Here is an 18,404-nt window from a genome sequence, read left to right on the forward strand (position 1 = left end):
ACTAAGCCCGCGCGCTCTAGAGCCCATGCACCACAATTAGAGAGAAGCCCGTGCGCAGCAACGAAGAGATCGCACGCTGCAGCTAAGACCCGACACAGCCAAATAAATAAATAAATAAACATTTAAAAAAAAAAGAATGTCTGGCTAGAAATGGGAAGACCAAGTACCAGGGAAGAAAATGCAAAAACTGGTTACAGAATGTATGTGTTTTCTCCCCCAAGAATTTTTGGTTTGTGAAGCCCAAATATAATATTGGGGAAATATAAAATTCTGTTTAGCATTAGATATGTAGAATATGTGTATTCATATGCCTGTTCTCTGTTCTCACTGAACAATTTTTAAAGCATGTGTAAAACACTGTAGTATATCTACAGTATCAGAAGTGGATGATTGCTGTAACTACTAAGAATAAGCAACATAAGAATAAAAGTTTGTAAAAAGAAAACAAAAATCTCTCCTAGGGATACTACCATTAACATAAAACAAAGAGGACTCAGTGTGACTGTCCTAATTAATTCTTGGTCTACAGTTGGTTGAGCTGTCTCTGTGGCTAGGAAGTGCTGGCAATATGGCTAGCCTGTACTGAGACATGCTGGAAGTAGAGAACACACTCTAAATTTCAAAGACTTTGTAAAAAGAATGGAAAATACCTGATTAATAACTTTTTATTACGTATTAAAATGGTATTTTGAGGGACTTCCCTGGCAGTCCAGTGGTTAGGACTCCATGCTTCCACTGCAGGGGGTGGGAGTTCAATCCCTGGTTGGGGAACTAAGATCCCACCTGCCATGCAGCGCGGCCAAAAACAAAAACAAAAAGGTATTTTGGATACAATGGGTTAAATAAAATGTTATTAAAAGTAATTTTGTCTGTTTCCTATTAAATATGGTCATTAGAAAATTTTAAATTACATATGTGGCTTGCATTACATTTCTATGGGACAGTGCTGGTCTAGTAGTAGTGATTCTCAATTGTAGATGGTCAACAGAATTATCAGAGAAGCTTTTTCAAAAAGTGGTCCCCTGAAAAAAAAAAAAAAGTGGTCCCCTGGACTCTGGTTCAAAATTAATCGGAATCTTAAGAGCCAGGAACCCATATGTGTATTTTTAAAATACTTTGCAGATAATTCTGAGAATCACTGATCTAGAGGTTAGTGGACATAACTGTGTCCTTGAGCCTTACAGGAACTGAGAGTGGAATAAACACTGGTAGACAGTCTCCTGTAATTTGTTTCTGTAGAATTAGAAACAATAATGCTTATGGCCTGCTTGTTCAAAACAGTAAGAACAGAAAAGAACAGAAGTACTGAGGTTAGAAAAAAAGTTGGAACTTGACTCAAAACTAGCTAAAACTAAGATACCTTAGAATTCTTCTGTAAGGGTTGCAGGTCTATGATATAATAAAGAATTTGGCCTTTGTCCCTGGTTCCTGGGAGAGAGACTCTAAATTCTTGGAATTTCTCAAGTAGTAGAAGTGCCTTCATTATTCATGAGCCCCTTGGATCACACCTGAGTTTATGCTAAGAGATAACTCAGGACAGGGGCTACTCACTAGGAAGACCAACCATGTGATTACAGGGTCAGCTGGACCTCTGGGGAGGGAAGACAAGCTGGAGAGTGAGTTTAATCACGTGGCCAATAAGTCAATGAATCGTGACATTGTAATGAATCCCTGATAGAAACTCTGGACGCTGAAGCTCAATGGAACTTCTTGGTTGGTGAACACATTGATATGCCTGGAGGACGAGGTACCCTGATTCCACAGGGAAAGAACTCTGTGTTCAGGACCCACCCCCCTAGACCTTACTCTATGTATCTCTTCACTTGTCTGTCCTGATCAGTATCTTTTATTAAAAAAACTATGATCATTAGTTAAGTATAGTGTTTTGCTGAGTTCTGTTAAGTTGTTCTAGTGAATTATTGAACCTGAAGGGGTCATGGGAACCCCCAAATTTGTAGCCAGTTGGTCAGAAGTGTGGGTGGTCTGGGAACCCAATTTGTGGCCACATCTGAAGTAGAGGCAGTTTTGTGAAGAACTGAGCCCTTAACTTGTGGCATCTGATCTAACTCCAGGTGGTTAAGTGTCAGAATTGAACTGCAGTACACCAACTGGTGTCAGGATAAGGTCATAACTCCAAATTGTAACAAAAACATTTATAAGAAAATATAAAATCTTACAAAACTAAATTCAAGTAGCAAATCTGTAGTAACTGAATAAGCCATGCTCTAAAATTAAATATAGCATTCTGTAATTAAATCTGATAATACATCTTCTATTCCTAAACTAACAAAAGGATTTTAGACCTAAAAAGCGTTAAAGCAACTTTAATGGTTTTCTGGGTTTCACAAAGATTATTTTCTCTTTCCTCCTTTATTTTCCCTATCTTCACCTTTACGTCTACATCAATAATAATAATAATCCAGCAGTTTATAATTCTGTATACACACAACCAAGAAAGACTTTAGAAAGATGACAGGATTACTGTTCTGTTCAGGTCTGGTCTTTATCCAGAGGAATGTGTACACCTCAGTTGTTGGGAGGGACAGGTATACAAGTTTTGAAACCATATCAGGAATAACCAAGGTTCAACATCCTTGAGATGGAAAGGTGAATAACATTTCTTAACAAACAGTTAAGAAGCATGTCTCTCATTTTCCAATCGACTTTCCCTCACCAAACTGGACACAGATCCTCAAATTTAAAAGTAGGACAGGGAGAGCAATTCAGAAAGGCAAGGGGAGCAATGAGGGAAGGAAGGAAATCACAAGCAGCTCTGTGGCCTGACTACAAATCACTGCCCCAAGGGATGAGGTAGTAGAAAGCAGGAAGAAAAGGAGAACGTTCCGAGAATTATAAAGAGCATTAAGTATAGCATGTAGTTCTCTACAATTATTCAAGGAACGCAGGAAAAGAAGGAAGCCTGAGTGCCGAGCCCACGTGTGCCATGAGTACCTCGCCGCTCACTGAAGGACAGCCATTCGTTTCTAGAAAATGAGATTCTGAAATCCACGGAGGCAAAAATGTACCGAGAGATGCTTGCTAAATCAAGGATATATGCTTTTCTCTGCCAGCCATAAGGTATTTTCGAGGTAGGGAAGTGAAAGGACCTTCTCAGACAAAGAAGACAAGTACTTTTTCTGAAGATGCTACTGCTCATCTGCTGACCTCTGCTGGATCAACAGTGGCATCCAGTGGCCGCAAGTCTCAGCACACACTTCTTTGTCTCTAGGTAGGAAGAGTTTCTATTGCTTTGGGTGAAGTGGCAATTTGGAACAAAACCATTTCTGTTGTCTATAACTAAGGATCCCCAAAGACATAGTACTTTGAAATAAAAAGTGAAGAACCAAAGGCCATAAAGCAGAAATGGAGGGGGGCAGCTTAAGATTGGCTGTGGTTATTTATATTTCCTGTGGTATTACTGAAAAGAATGAAAATACGGGAGGAGATGAACATATGTGTGGGTGAAATTCGTAAGTTTTCACTGCCTCAGAAAACTTTAAAAATAAATGAGATTACAAGAGAGTATTTTTGTCTTAAAACCAAAGCAATACTTTGGTATTACTGTTGAACTGGAAACAAATTTACATATGTACGTTTGTATTTTTTTAAAGGGCTTAGGAAGGGAAAATTAGTGGAATTAACATGGCTTAAGTAATTTACTTGAATTTATGTTTGCTTTCTGAAGTGTGATTTTTAAAAACTGAGTTTCAACTGCTCACTTCATGTGTCTGTTTTTAGGGAGATAATGAAATTGACTCAGGTATAACCTTAACCTACAGCAAACATATAGAAAAGAAAAGCACTCCACCCAAAATATGCTTATATTCCATTGACTTAAACTGCTAAAAAAAAGTGATTTTCTGCCAAATTCCAGCAAGTAAAATGCCAGTAAATTCTTTCCAACTTAGAAAAGAAAGAACTATGCCTCCTCAGTGACAGAATACAAGTATCAATAAAAATGAACGGAGGGACTTCCCTGGTGGCGCAGTGGTTAAGAATCCGCTTGCCAGTGCAGGGGACACAGGTTCAATCCCTAGTCCGGGAAGATCCACATGCTGTGGAGCAACTAAGCCCGTGCACCACAACTACTGAGCCTGTGTGCCACAACTACTGAAGCCCATGTGCCTAGAGCCCATGCTCCACAACAGGAGAAGCCACTACAATGAGAAGCCTGTGCAACGCAATGAAGATCCAACACAGCCATAAATAAATAAATAAATAAATAAATTTCTAAAAAAAGAAAATGAATGGAGTAATCCTAAACTTCTATCTTAATTAGACCATACTTTATCTCTCCAGATCAAAGATCAAAAAAATAAAAAAAGAAATGGACACCAAGAGGCTCTTCTTCTCATGGTTTAAACATGTTCATTTTCTGCTCTACATTTCTAGCTTAAAAAACCGTACATAATGGTCACACACATTACCCACCCCCACCCTCCCTTTAACTCTCCTGATAGAGCTCTGGTTGGCTCAGGTGCACACACCAGCTCAAACTCACCTGTTTGGATGAGATGTGGGCAGCATGAACTGGAATTCCACCACGCAGGTGTTGTCCTTAAGCTGGCGGTGTTGTACACTGTTAAGCTCATAGGCAATATAAGCCCTTCGAACATACACCTGGTTAAAAAGTAATCCTCAGTAAATACACTTTAAAAACAGAAACTAAAAGATGGTTAGCCCAGGAAAAAGACAGTCTTGAAAAGAGGTGTCTGATGCAGAAGAAGGTGGTCTGTGGTGACAAGTCCCAAAGCCCCATACATACATACCTTGCTTTAATTAATAAAGCTGGAGTCTTAAAACTATACCCATGACTATAAATGGAAACAAAGCTAGCCTTCCTCTGCTGGACACCTCTAGGTGTGCTATAAACCCTTCACACTGACCTAAATTCGAGAGAAGGTTTGATCAGTTAGCACAAGAGTATATAGAACCATGACTATTAACTCATTACACATGATGATTTCAACAGAAAATAAAAGCAAACAGGGAGAGGGACTTCCCTGGTGGCACAGTGGTTAAGAATCCGCCTGCCAAGGCAGGGGACATGGGTTCGAGCCCTGGTCTGGAAAGATCCCACATGCCGCGGAGCAACTAAGCCCGTGCACCACAACTACTGAGCCTGCGCTCTAGAGCCCCGAGCCACAACTACTGAAGCCTGTGCTCGGCAACAAGAGAAGCCACCGCAATAAGAAGCCCGCGCACCGCAGCGAAGAGTAGCCTCACTCAATGCCCACGCGCAGCAACAAAGACCCAACACAGCCATAAATTAATTATTTAATTAATTAATTTTTTAAAAAAGCAAACAGGGAGAAAAATGAGAGGTGCTGATTCTGGGCTACCTGAGGAGTGAAGATAGAAGACAAAAACAGTTGAAGTACAGTCTCTTTCACTATCTTGTATCTTTGTTTTGTTTTCCCACTGGCCCAAATCGATTTTACAGTGTTTATATCCCCCAAACCCTAGGCAAAATCAGGAAGGCATAATTTGACATATAATATCTCAGATACACTAACTTGACTCAAAGAAACAGCAACAGGCTACGTCTCAGGAAAACCCATCAGTCCAACCTCATGTACTTCACAGCTAATTAGCCATGCACATAAAATGAGACACATCAGCATGTGAGGTACGTCAGGAAACTTTGCATTAAATGGCATAAAAGCACTGTAGAACACTTAGATATTTTCAAATTTTGATATTTACTGAGTAGCATATATTACAGTCTCCCCACAGAATACAAATAAAAAGTAACCCAAAAGAGCTCGCAAAGGACTGTAGTGGTATCATATCACATAAAATCATTGAAGACACTCCTTTTCCTCATCTTCAAAAAAAACATCTACTTGGCAACTTTACAGCAGTATTTGGGGCCTGCAATTTTTGTGCTTAATGAGGTAGTGGGCTATAGTGGAAACAGAAAAGTCATGAGTCAGATTGACCTGGGTTCAAATGCAAACTCTTCCACTTACTATCCATGTGAATTTGGGCAAGTCACTTAACCTCTCAGAGGCTCACTTTCTTCTACTTCATGAAGTAATTGTAGGATTAAATGAGAAAAATAAAGCACCTAAAACACAGTTCATTAAGTGTTATTACTTTCCTTCTCATGCCAAAACAGTTCATAAGAACTACTTGACAATTCAGAATATAACTAAAATCCATTTTATTTGGCCCAAATCACAAAATGGTACTGTTCTGATCAGCCACATATTTTTTCACTTATTGTATTAACAGGGAATCCTAATCATTATGAAATGGAAGAATTCAAATACCTGGTAAGTAGAATTGAAAAATGCTAGCAGCTATTTTTCCTGTGATTGGAGCCCAGAAACTGGTGATTAGTTGAGCTGACACACTTGAGTAAAAGCAAGACCATTTGTTTCAGAGGAAAAGAGGAAGGTTCTCTACTCTTGAGAACCAACGTTAAGGCCAAAGAAAAAGGACTGATAACAATAGCCAAATGGACAAAAGGAGTCAAGCCAGAAACTGAGGAAAAGGCCATGTCACGTTACTGTGAGAACCTGCCTCCAGAGCTGCCATCCTCACGACCTGGTTGCTGTGATAGAAGAAGTTTGGTAGGACATCGAAAATTGACGTTTCGGACAAGATGAGTTTCTGGAAGGCACAAAGACAAGCTTAAACCATTACATCCATAAGAGAACAATTCCAATGGACAATATTTAGCATTTGAAGCATTTAGTGAAACTTAAGAATTTTGTCTATGAAGGTCATGTACGATCTTACCTTCTCTCTGCCTCAGCTTCCTCAGCTACAAAATGGGGAAAATAAGAATACCTATCCTCACAGGGCTGTTGAAGAGTTAATATACGTAAAATTCTTAGACTAATGCATTAACAGTACATTAATTATATGCTAATATAAGTGTTTATGGCTATTATTATCCTTTCTGACACATATCCGTACTTAAGTTTTAATATATTGTCTCACTACTCCAATATGGTATGCCATAGATTTGAACCCTCTATTTCAACTATGAACCAAATAGACAAAAACATCCTTCCCCCCTCTTTAGTTTCCCCAGAACGAAATCTGATAGAAACCCTGAAGATTCCCTTGGCTAGGGATAATAATATTATCATTATTTCCAAGTAGAAAAATATAAAGCCATTCCTGACAAAATGGTGTTGTTTAAAAAATAAGTCAAGGTTCTTTGAATTAGCTGTAAAATTAGCCAATATTCTTTTATAAAATTGGCTCTGTATGAAGCTTAATAGTAAGCATTAAAATAAAATTAAATGATTATTTAAGTAGCTTTGCCTGTAGAAGACTAACAACTACCTATTTATACATCTGATTCAAATATCAGAAATCAACCAGTGCTACCACTTCATTCTGTCCTAGAATACCTTCTAGATAAAAGCACAAGAGGTGAAGACTTCATTAGGACACTTCTATCAAGGCAGGCCTATTCAATTTTTAAGCTAAGCCACAATTCTAACAGTATTTTATGAAAAAAAAAAAAGTATAAATCATTTTAGAAATTCAAGGTATGAAACTTCATTACACAGAAAATCAAAATTGACTGACTGATTACTTAAACTATGCTTGGGAATAAAGGGGACAAGAGTGCAGAGTGGCAGAAAAGGGCTATAATGTATACCTGCAGGTTCTCAATGCAAAACTGATGTCCGTACATGTCAATAGCTGATAGGAAGATAGACTCTACTTGGTTATGGCGAAGCTCATATGATGGCAAATGGGAGGCAATAAGAACCTAGAGTGAGAGCAAAATAAGAGGCATAAGTTCCTGAGGGAGTGATTATTCTAGGCTCCTATTAGGCAGCTCTGATACAAAAGCAATAAATATAAATCTGTAAGTGCAGGCATCAAAGATAAAACAGAGACCAAGTAAAACAACTTCTGGGCCCTGTAACATAAAGCCAATGCCGCCAAATACTGCATCTCAGTTGACTCTCACCATGATTTGCTTGTGAGCAATTTCCCATGGGGGCAGAGGGAGGGGAGGGAGAAAAAACAGCTTCAATCAAGTTCCATCAGTGCATGTGATTTACCGTTGCAGAGCTGCTCGTCCTGGGGACTGCATGAGTAGCTGTTAATTGGGAATCAGGTCTGGCAGGGAACAGCTGTGGGGAAGGTGGATGCAGCAGAGCTAGCCTTTTGCAACTCTGAAGGGGAAAGACTAGGAAAAGCTGCTCCGACAGTCCAGGTACTCAGTACCAAGGAGAAGGTGTCAGGATGTGACACCAATGCATGTGACGGGCAGGGAGAGTGAAAGCAGTGTCACAAACAAACAGGGACATGGTAGGACCTGAATACCCTCAGCAGGTCACTGAGAGGTTCAATAACTTTGAGTAATTCAGTGACATGGATACAATTGTAGAGAAAGCAGAAGGTCACTGAACAGCTTCAAATGCTGCTTCCTTGTCGATGCCCGTGCGCTGGAACACAAAGGGAGTGCCAACTCCTGGCTTCCCTGCTGAAACCTTTTGGAATGGAAATGAAGACTACAGGGTGAAACTGGGCTGCTCTGGGGTTGTGCTGATTGCTAGCACCTAAGATTCATTTCATTATCTTCTTGCTTTCCACAGTTGATTTTTTCCTATACACTTAAAAGTTTTCACCTGCTTCTAAGCTCCCTTTGGAAAGTAAGAAATATTAAACCTATTGCTTTCCCTCAGTTGCCTTTCCTCCACGTGACCCTGGTTTACTAGGAAGGGTAGGGAATAATAACAGGATTTTATAATGGGGAGAGGGCTTCTATTTTTTTAATTAATTTTTATTGGAGTATAGTTGCTTTACAATGTTGTGTTAGCTTCTAGAGGGTTCCTGTTTTAAAGAAACTTAACGTTAATCTTTTCCTTTCTCTTTAAAAAACATATACCACGTGAGAATGTTTGTTCTGAGGGCAATGAGACATACATGGGAAATTGTATGACCTTTGCAAGGTGCTGGAGGAAGAGCTCATTGCATCCAGGACTGCCCAGTCTATGAAAACCATCATTCCTCCCTCCGGACAGCCAACACATGTCCTTACCTGGCGTGCTCGGAGCGCCACCTTAGCATTGGTGGTCTTACTGAGTTGAGTTAGCTCCGTGAGGATATTCAGCAGCTCGTCAGTGAGAGTGGGGTCCCGGCCACACAACTGATCCTAATTGTTAATGTGACAAAGAACATACATATCCATGTTAAAAAGAACTGAGGTGGAGAGAACTTTGAAATGGAAAAAGGGAATAAAAACAAAGTAAACAGAGCTAGATTACTAAGATGCAAATGTCCTGTTACCTTTATCCTAAACAGTGTAGTAAAGAGATCCCAGAGGGGTACTTCCCTGGCGGTTCAGTGGCTAAGACACCACGATTCCAATACAGGGGGCGCGGGTTCAATCCCTGGTCAGGGAACTAAGATCTCACATGCCGCAGGGCCAAAAAAAATTAAAAAAAAAAAAAAAAAGAGAGAGAGATCCCCAGAGGAAGCTGCTGCCAAGGAGAAGCCCAAATTCCTCAGCCATTCAGATTCTAAATTCCTAATGTATTTCTTTATAAATCAACACTAGACTTAAACATGCAATAGAAATCATTAGAGACCATTAAAAGGGGTCAAGGGATTCTGGGTAAGAAATAACAAAGGATGTCTCAAAGTTTTAAGAGGTTTTAAATAATATAGGGACTAAAAGCTTTCCTGTTCCCTCTCCAACTTTCGGAAAGAAGGCAGAATAAGGCAAAAGGAAACACTCCTGGTGGTTTTCATTCCACAAACCAAATGTTCAGCATCCCAGGAGGGTGCAAAACAGAAACATAAGCACAAATTATTCATTTATAAACACACGCTAAATAAAAACACCATCTCATATTCTGACAATTCTATACCCCAAATCATTTATCCTCTTGCTGTACCAAGAATCATTCCATGATACCTAAACATGGTGAATCCTTAGATGGATTAGAGGGAAAAACCAAGCTCCTACTATACAATCCATGGTGTAATTCAGACTTGGGTCCTTTGTCTCCAAAAAATTTAAAAATTTTAAGAAAAAAACCTCTGTCATATTTTGGGAAAAATATTTCTTCTCCAGGGCAGTATCAGTTTATTCCCTAAATTCATCCATTATCCATGTAATTCTCATCTAAGCTGAAAAAACTGCAGATGCACTTTTATAAATGTCCTTTTTGAAATTTACAGAGCTATCTGTAATAGTAGTTCTTAATACCACATCGCATAGTTCCCTCTACTTGGAGTTTGAAATAACTGCCTTTATATTTTAGTGAATTTTTATTCTCCCCCACCCCACTATTGAATAGGACATGAAAGACAACCAGATCCCAAAAGGCTTCCTGTTGCTGCCTTTTAATCTTTCTCCTTCCTGGATTATCAGTCTTTTTCTTGAGCAATCTCCACTTCATCTTTAACCCTCCCCGTCTCAGGGATACTCCTTACAGTCCTTTACCAGCGCAGTACAAATAGAAGTGTGGGGCTTTTGGCTTTGGGGGCAAATATACATTCCCCCAAACGCTTTTTCTACAACCCCCTACCACTTTCCACATCACAGGGTAAACAGTTTTGGAGTACTCAACACTGGTATGCTGGAAAGACAGCTTCTCAAACATTTTAAAGCAGAAAATACTTTCTGGTTCCCCAATCCACAACCAGAGGTGTGCTCCAGAGTCGTAAACCACATGATGGTATTTATAGTTAAGGAAGTGCAAGTATTGTTTTCACCTGTTAACCGCAGGAGAGTCACTCATCTGAGTGGAAGAAGAAAGTGATTATAAATCCAGGGCTCAGCTGAGCACGTAGTCACAGACTGAAGGACCTATTCCTCCCATCCCGGGGAAAAAGCAAAGAGGAGGGAGAAAATGCACCCAAGTCTCATCTTTTATTGAGAACTTATGAGCAAAATAGAATTTTAATAAAATCACCAGCAGCGCACCACAACGAAGAGTAGGCCCTGCTTGCTGCAACTAGAGAAGAGCCCGCGTGCAGCAACAAAGATCCAATGCAGCCAAAAATAAATATAGTTTTAAAAAAAGAAAAGAAATGGGATGATGATATATATATTAAAAAAAAAATCAAATCAAATCACCAGCGACAAGGCCGTAACAAGACGGAAGGAAAGAATAGGTAGATAACAGTGGGTAGGGAAACCATGATAAGCTTTTCCTACCTAAATCCCTCTTTACCTAATGTTCGTAATAGAGAAAATATACTCTTTTCTGAGGTACTTACTTCAGTCATCAGAATGGACCCATTGAGAGGTTCAAAAACCTAAGAGATGTCCTGGGTAACAGAACTCAGCTGCTCTGCAAATAGTCAGACTAAAGTCTCAACATTAACAGCAAAAGCCAACACAACAAAATAAGAACACTAGGGCTTCCCTGGTGGTGCAGTGGTTGAGAATCTGCCTGCCAATGCAGGCGACACGGGTTCGAGCCCTGGTCTGGGAAGATCCCACATGCCGTGGAGCAACTAGGTCCGTGAGCCACAATTACTGAGCCTGCGCGTCTGGAGCCTGTGCTCCGCAACAAGAGAGGCCGCGATAGTGAGAGGCCCGCGCACTGCGATGAAGAGTGGCCCCCACTTGCCGCAACTGGAGAAAGCCCTCGCACAGAAACGAAGACCCAACACAGCCAGAAATATAAAATAAATAAATAAATAAATAAAAATTAAAAAATAAATAAATAAATAAGAACACTAGCCACCTACCCAACCTATATCAGATGTGATATGGACTGGTTTCCCTTGAAAGGAAACCCAGGTTTACCTTTTGAGATTAAATTAAAATAAATAAATAAATAAGTAAATAAGTAAATAAATAAATAAATAAAAATGGAGTTACCATCTTGCCTAATTACAGATCACATTCTAACTAAAACACACACACACAACTACTTAAAAAAAAAAAACTTTTTCATTTCATCCTTCCATTATGAGAGGGAGGAAGTGAGAAAGGGGGTAGAGAAGCTTCTTTTCTGTAAGAAAAGTGAACTATGGAGACTAGAAAAAATAATAGGGAAGTAATTATTCATTCACGATCACCAACTGACAATCCTCCTGGACTCCTTGTGATAAAGTACAGAAACCTAACCTTTTTGACATGTGAAATATCAAACACAGTATGAATAAACCACTACTTCCATTAAATTATCCTGACTTGGAAATTTCCCATTCAAATATTATTTTCTCTATTGTCATCATTAGTACTTAGGAAAAGATGTGCAATACAAAATTGTGTGTAGTGTAACCTTCTCAACCCTCTCCTGTCCTTGACCTGAACACAGTGTTCAAGTTGTGAAAGAAACCACCAGGGATGGAAGACGATTCCATTCATCAGAAATACCCACCCTGAGATATAAGCATCCAAGAGGAAGTTTACAGCCCTCTGGCCTACAGACAGATGTCCTTTGGGCAACTGGACAGCCCAACATCACCGTCTAACTCTGGTGAACATTTTGTAACAGTAACATTAAATGGTGATGGTGTCAGCCTATGTTTCCTCAGTGTATAGAGGCAGGTTCATTTAATGAGCCTACCTCCTGATTTGGGGATTACCTGCATAAATCTGCAAGCCAAAGTGAAAATTATTCAATAATGGTTAAGATTGGTACCACACAGTTATTTCTTGTTTTCATTCTTTACCTAGACGGTGGCTAACCACAAGGAATAGTTCAGATTTGCAGAAATATAACAAGCACGCTTCAGCGTCAAAACCGTGGCCAAAGTTATGTAGCTGACTGCCAGGAGAGCCCAGTATAGCCAACTTGATCTTAGCATCCTAAGATTTGAAGGCAATTCAAAATGAAAAGAATGTGACGTGATGGCTAATATTCTCAAGACATTAACTACTGTTCAGCTGGATGAGGCACCAATCCCAATATCAAAAACGGACTGGCAGCTTCTTCCAGTCACAGCTAGAATTTCTGACCTTCCAAGGATGTTGTGGGACAGATTAAACAAGAAATGTTAATATAACCCTTATTCAGTAAACCTGGGTTTACTGGGACTTTTCTCCATTATTTATACGTTGAACAAAATTATTTGCAGTTATGTTGGGAGGAAAAAGGAAGGGGCTGATAGGCATTTTATTTATTTATTTATTTAATTTATTTTTGGCTGTGCTGGGTCTTCGCTGCTGTGCGCGGGCTTTCTCTAGCTGCGGCGAGCGGGGCTACTCTTCATTGTGGTGCGCCAGCTTCTCACTGCGGTGGCTTTTCTTGTTGTGGAGCACGGGCCCTAGGCACGCAGGCTTCAGTAGTTGTCGCATGCGAGCTCAGTAGTTGTGGCGCGCGGGCCCTAGAGCGCAGGCTCAGTAGTTGTGGCATACGGGCTTAGTTGCTCCACGGCATGTAGGATCTTCCCGGACCAGGGCTAGAACCCGTGTCCCCTGCACTGGCAGGCGGATTCTTAACCACTGCGCCACCAGGGAAGCCCCTGATAGGCACTTTAAATGCTCTCTGTCTGAACCAAATCAGAGGCTCACAGGCACGGCATTACTCCTAAGGAAGCATGGATTATACTACATTCGTGTGGACCACACCAGAAATAAGATAGAAGTAGCGAGGGGAAGACCACTCAGAATCAAGGTGGCTATAGGATACATACTTTGCCATCTAGACAGCTGTGAGAATGTTGATACTTTTTATTGATACGAAATTGCTCAATTTGGCTAAAGAGTCCCTTAAATATCTCTTAAGTAAACTTAAACAATGTTCTAAGCTTTTTCCTATAAAATTAAGAAATAAGAAGAACTTTCAAAAAATAAACTTACTGACTTTGTTTTCAATGTGGCACAATGTTCCTCCAGATAGAGAAAACTTGATAGGACTTTAACATTTTACTTGACATTTTGCTCTCCGGATACAGCAAAAGATCAGAAGAAATTTGCTAGAGAGTCTATGAGGCAAGTTACCAGTAGGCAAGGATGCTAACACCCGGAGGGGAGGAAGGCTTCCCCGGAGCAGCCCATATCCTGCAACACTGATTCACAGAAGCCTGAGTTTCTTGATTCCCTCCCCCTAGGTTCCAAAGCCCCAGAAATCATCATCTAGTTCAGCAAAGCACACCATCAACAGTCCCACTTCTAGAAAGCAGAGATTGGAATGCTGGGCACATAACATTGATCCGGAAGCCAAGGTAAGCAAAGAAAGGGGAACCAGCAGAGAACACAGCCGGGGGAATCGAATGCTACCATATCCAGTTGTTATCCATAAAAGAGAGTAAGAACTACAGAAAGAGTAATCCAAACAACTAAAATGGCTTTTCCCAGCTACCACCATTAATGCAGATGTGGGGTGGAGGACCTGACCATTGCCAAAGAAGGCAGATCAGAAAGGAGCACTTTTCCAGTCTGCATTCCTGCTCCCTAAGTCACTGCTAGCTGGCCCTCAGCTCAAGCATAGCAGTTAACTTCTTGATTTCCAAATCTCTGAGATGAGGGCAAAATAACTGATATTTCAAATGCAATTTAATGATATAAAAGCCTAGAGATGTTTACGAAGTTTTCCTTTGTTTTTTAAAGATAAATGTGAAATGCCAAAATAAAGAAAAGGACAAATCCATCTTTCTGGTTCACATCTTCAACCTTCCTCCTCCTCCTCCTCTCTCTCCTCCCCCTCATCCCTCCCCTTCCCCTCCCTCCTCCCTCCTTCCCTCTCCCCCTCCCCCTCCCCATCCTATTCATCTAAACCCAAACACTAACAAACAGCTCTTTTCTCCAAGAGCTCAGCCTGTTGGAAAGTAAGTTTGGGTACTATCCATGCAGGTAAGAAGTAATCGCGATGACAAGGTGGGGAAAAAAAAGAACAGCAGCAAGTCAGAGTCCCATTGGCGTCTGCCTGTCCTGACTGGCAAAAGCAGAAAGCAAAGCCTCAAACCAGTTCTCTGACAGGGCCCAACGCCCCTGCAGCACCCCCCGTGTAATTACACACTTGAGTGACTGGACTCTGAAGAAAATTGAAGGCCTGAGCTCCGAACAGCTGCCATTTTCTCTCTCCATCACACCAGCGTGATTACTTGAGAAATGAACAGCCCCAGCTCAAAGCTACTCCAGAATTCTCAGAGGAAATATGGCTCCGTGTTCCAATAATGAGATTCTTAAGGCAAGCGTTACTTACAATCACTCCGCAAAAGGAGCAAGCCGAGCCCCTATATCTTACAAATTAGAATTTAAGAAACCCAGCGACAGTCTTGGACGATCATTACTCTTCTGCAGCTCCAAGGATTCTGGACTTTGGTCTATTTTTAGTGCATAAAAACTGTTAAGTCCTTAAAAAGGTAATCATAATAAAGTGAAAACTCACCATAACTAGCTTCCTAAAAAGGCAAATTTTACTTCATTTTAGGTCCAAACTGACAGATTTTTCCACACCCTCATCATTACCCTTTTCTGCCAGAAAGTCTTGGCTTTATCCAAATGAGAATTAGCAGTCCTTTTATCAAAATTTAAGGAAAAAAATCTAATTAGTCAGAAATTTCTTCCCTTTTCTGATCGAGAAAAAGAAAATCAGCAGGTTGCCATAGATAATATCACTTCTTTGCCGAAACCTATCACTTGGAGAAGTTGAAATATTACATTGCGCTGTTATTGTTTTCTCCTTTCAAATGCATTTTCTGGCTTCCCCACCATTTAGCCATTCTAGGGTAGCAAAGGTAATGAACTCTCCCTGTGATTACATATTTTTTTAAGTGGCTATTCTAAAAAATGTTATATCCTTGAGAGTTAGCCAGCTAGGCAGATAACTGAGTGAGTGGCACTGTTGTTAACCAAGATGTGAGGTAGATAGTTTCCCTTCATTCCGAACCATGAAATAAAAAATAGCAGTGAAGATTTATAGTTTTTTTTTCCTCCAAGAAGAAATGAGGGAATTAAGGTACCAAGAATGCCAATTCCACAAACGGACAAGGAAGAAAAGCACAGGAGCAAAAAAGGTACTATAGTCTCCAAAAAACACAAACATGCAGCAGCAAGGAAATTAATTGCTCGTGGGGTAGAGGGGCTCTAAGAATAGTCCTATTGTTCTCTGATTCCTAGAATTAACTCAACCAGAAAAACCGAGGAGTAGAGAACTTACAAATCATCTTTAAAAATCCTTAAGTCCACAAAAATTCTACCCACTGGTCACATGTACATCAGTCCTATTCACGTTTACTAGTCTCACCTCTCCTCCCCTCTTTCTACTAATTCTCGTATTACTAGGTTATGGGGACAAAAGCATGTATCTACTACCAATACAATAATCCAAGCTTAGATGTCCATGTAAATAAAACAGAAAGGGACCACAGAAGATGAGGAATACATTTAAATTTCTTTGGTGGGGGAGGAACAGTACTACATTTCTAACAGTTGTTTTTTGTTATTCAGTTTTGGATGTGAGAGCATTCATGGAACCAACAAGCGTTATAAGAGAAAAGTACACTGGCTAGATAAGAATAAATTTTAAAGCTACTGTCACTAGTGACAAGAGGAATGAGGAAGCATGGGGCATCTCTAAGTAGAGCGAAGAGATGTGAGTTCCCATGTAAGATTATATATGCACAATTGGCAGAACAGTCCTTTTCTGACTGGAGCAGGTTCCTTCAGGTCAAGGACAAAGACAGATAGGAGAAATTGTTAATCTACAACCAAAGCCCCACTCATCCCACAATCACAAAAGACAGGAGCTTCTCCTCTGACCACAGCCGTCACAAGGAGAAATGCTTTTTTCATATCATCAACCATCCTTACAGGTTCTGAAAAATGGTACTCACAATAAGCATTGTGACCAGAAGATTCTTCTTGGTGACTTGAGCGTGAGAGAAGATGTAGTTCAGTACAGTGTTCATGTCACTCTTGTTCTCCTCCCGAAGGGCGAACACGCATTTGTCATAGTGACCTGCAAGCAGCAAAAAGAAGTAGTCCTCACCCATGTATGAATGTTCATGTTTACATGCTATTTGTTTTCTAATGTCTCTACTTAGAAAACTGATAAGAAGTGAGAGGAAATACCGTAAGAATTTTCTTAGATGGATTTGTATAGAATTGGCAGTGTTGTTTAGTAAAAGCAACCCTAGGCTAGGAGTCAGGCAATCTGGTATAAGACCTGGGCTCAAAGCCTAGCTCTGTTACCAATTTACTGTATGCTCCTGGGCAAATCTCTAAGCTTTATTTTCATTAAAAAAAATTTTGACAGATCGGGGAAGGGTGCGTCTTACTGAGGGGTTGGGGATAAGCCCAACCCCCTACCCTGACTCTAAACTCTCCTATTTAGCTTCCTGGAGTGATTTCCTTAGAAGAGAGGGTTCGGCTGCTTAAAAAGAAACGTCAATACCATTAAACCCCAGCTAGAGATTCTGGTTCCATGTCTGACTCACTGAAAATGTTTCACCCTAACTAGGAGGAACAGTTTTAGCTCAAAAATAAAACACTAAACTTATCAATGTCCACAAGAAGGATGGCTGCTACCTCTGGAATCAACATTTTCCCCTGGAAGTCCATGAAGCAGCTAAGCAATGCCTAGGAACTCCAAATCCAAACTAAGGCATAGATCAGGGAGAACCTTGCATTAAGTCAAAAGGTCTGTAGGGAGAGTACAGTTATGTATATTTTCATTGGCCTTTCACAAGGCCACCAGGGGCAGGTTAGTTCTGCCTAGCAGAGCTATGTTTTGCAACAGAAGCATAAGCTTCGGGTATACTGTAGTGATATCTACCATGGGATACAAGTAATATTCAGTTCTTTAAAAACAGCTTACCTCAGAATTAAATTTCCAAGCAAAGGAGAATTAGTGTTTGAATAGTCTCAAGGGTCAGAATTTTATGAAAATAGTAAAGGATTATCACCTTACTTCAGCCTGCAGGTTAGGTTACAAACCAAAACAGTGGCATTCAAACTGCATTACCATGGATTCCTCAAATACTGAATACAATCAACCAAGGCAACTCTGCTTTTATCTATTTTAAATATTAGAGATTGACATAAGATTTCTTTTCAAAATAAAACTAAATATATTTGAAAAACAGTGGACTACAATATTTAGAGAGCTGCCAATGTCATAAAAGACCCATTTAGAACAAAATGGAAGCTGTTTAAAAATTGGTTGTCCTATATAAATTCATATTTCTCCTGACCAAAACTTAGCTTTGAAGTGACAACAGAAATATATCTTGGTAACAGAAATTACTAGAACTGGAGGAAATAAAAAGAATATTTATCCAAGGAGAGGCAGTGGAGACACTAAGTGGAAAGAAAGCAATGATACCAAGTGCCTCTTTTTAAAAACTTTTTATTGTGAATAAAAAGAAGAAGAAATAAACACCCAAGTAACTACCATCTACCTTAACAGAACATTTTTAGTATCTTTGAAGGATCCAATGTGCTCCTCCTCAAAAAACAACCACTAAGCTGAATTTTATGTTAATCATTCTTTTGCTCTTCTTTACATTTATCA

The 18,404-nt window shown here is 40.0% G+C and overlaps 1 protein-coding gene across 2 annotated transcripts in view; it reads right to left on the reverse strand.

The window, feature by feature from the left end:
• Positions 1 to 18,404, reverse strand: part of ACACA (acetyl-CoA carboxylase alpha) — a 268,738-nt gene that overhangs the window by 119,281 nt on the left and 131,053 nt on the right. For both annotated transcript variants that reach the window (XM_036835516.1, XM_036835517.1), the window contains exons 25-29: positions 16,726 to 16,850; positions 9,020 to 9,133; positions 7,625 to 7,738; positions 6,529 to 6,618; positions 4,502 to 4,620 (exon numbers count right to left, since the gene is read on the reverse strand). In XM_036835516.1, coding sequence (XP_036691411.1) covers positions 4,502 to 4,620; positions 6,529 to 6,618; positions 7,625 to 7,738; positions 9,020 to 9,133; positions 16,726 to 16,850 — 562 coding nt within the window. The remainder of the gene's footprint in view (positions 1 to 4,501; positions 4,621 to 6,528; positions 6,619 to 7,624; positions 7,739 to 9,019; positions 9,134 to 16,725; positions 16,851 to 18,404) is intronic.

Source organism: Balaenoptera musculus, chromosome 20, assembly GCF_009873245.2.
Source record: "Balaenoptera musculus isolate JJ_BM4_2016_0621 chromosome 20, mBalMus1.pri.v3, whole genome shotgun sequence".
NCBI lineage: Eukaryota > Metazoa > Chordata > Mammalia > Artiodactyla > Balaenopteridae > Balaenoptera > Balaenoptera musculus.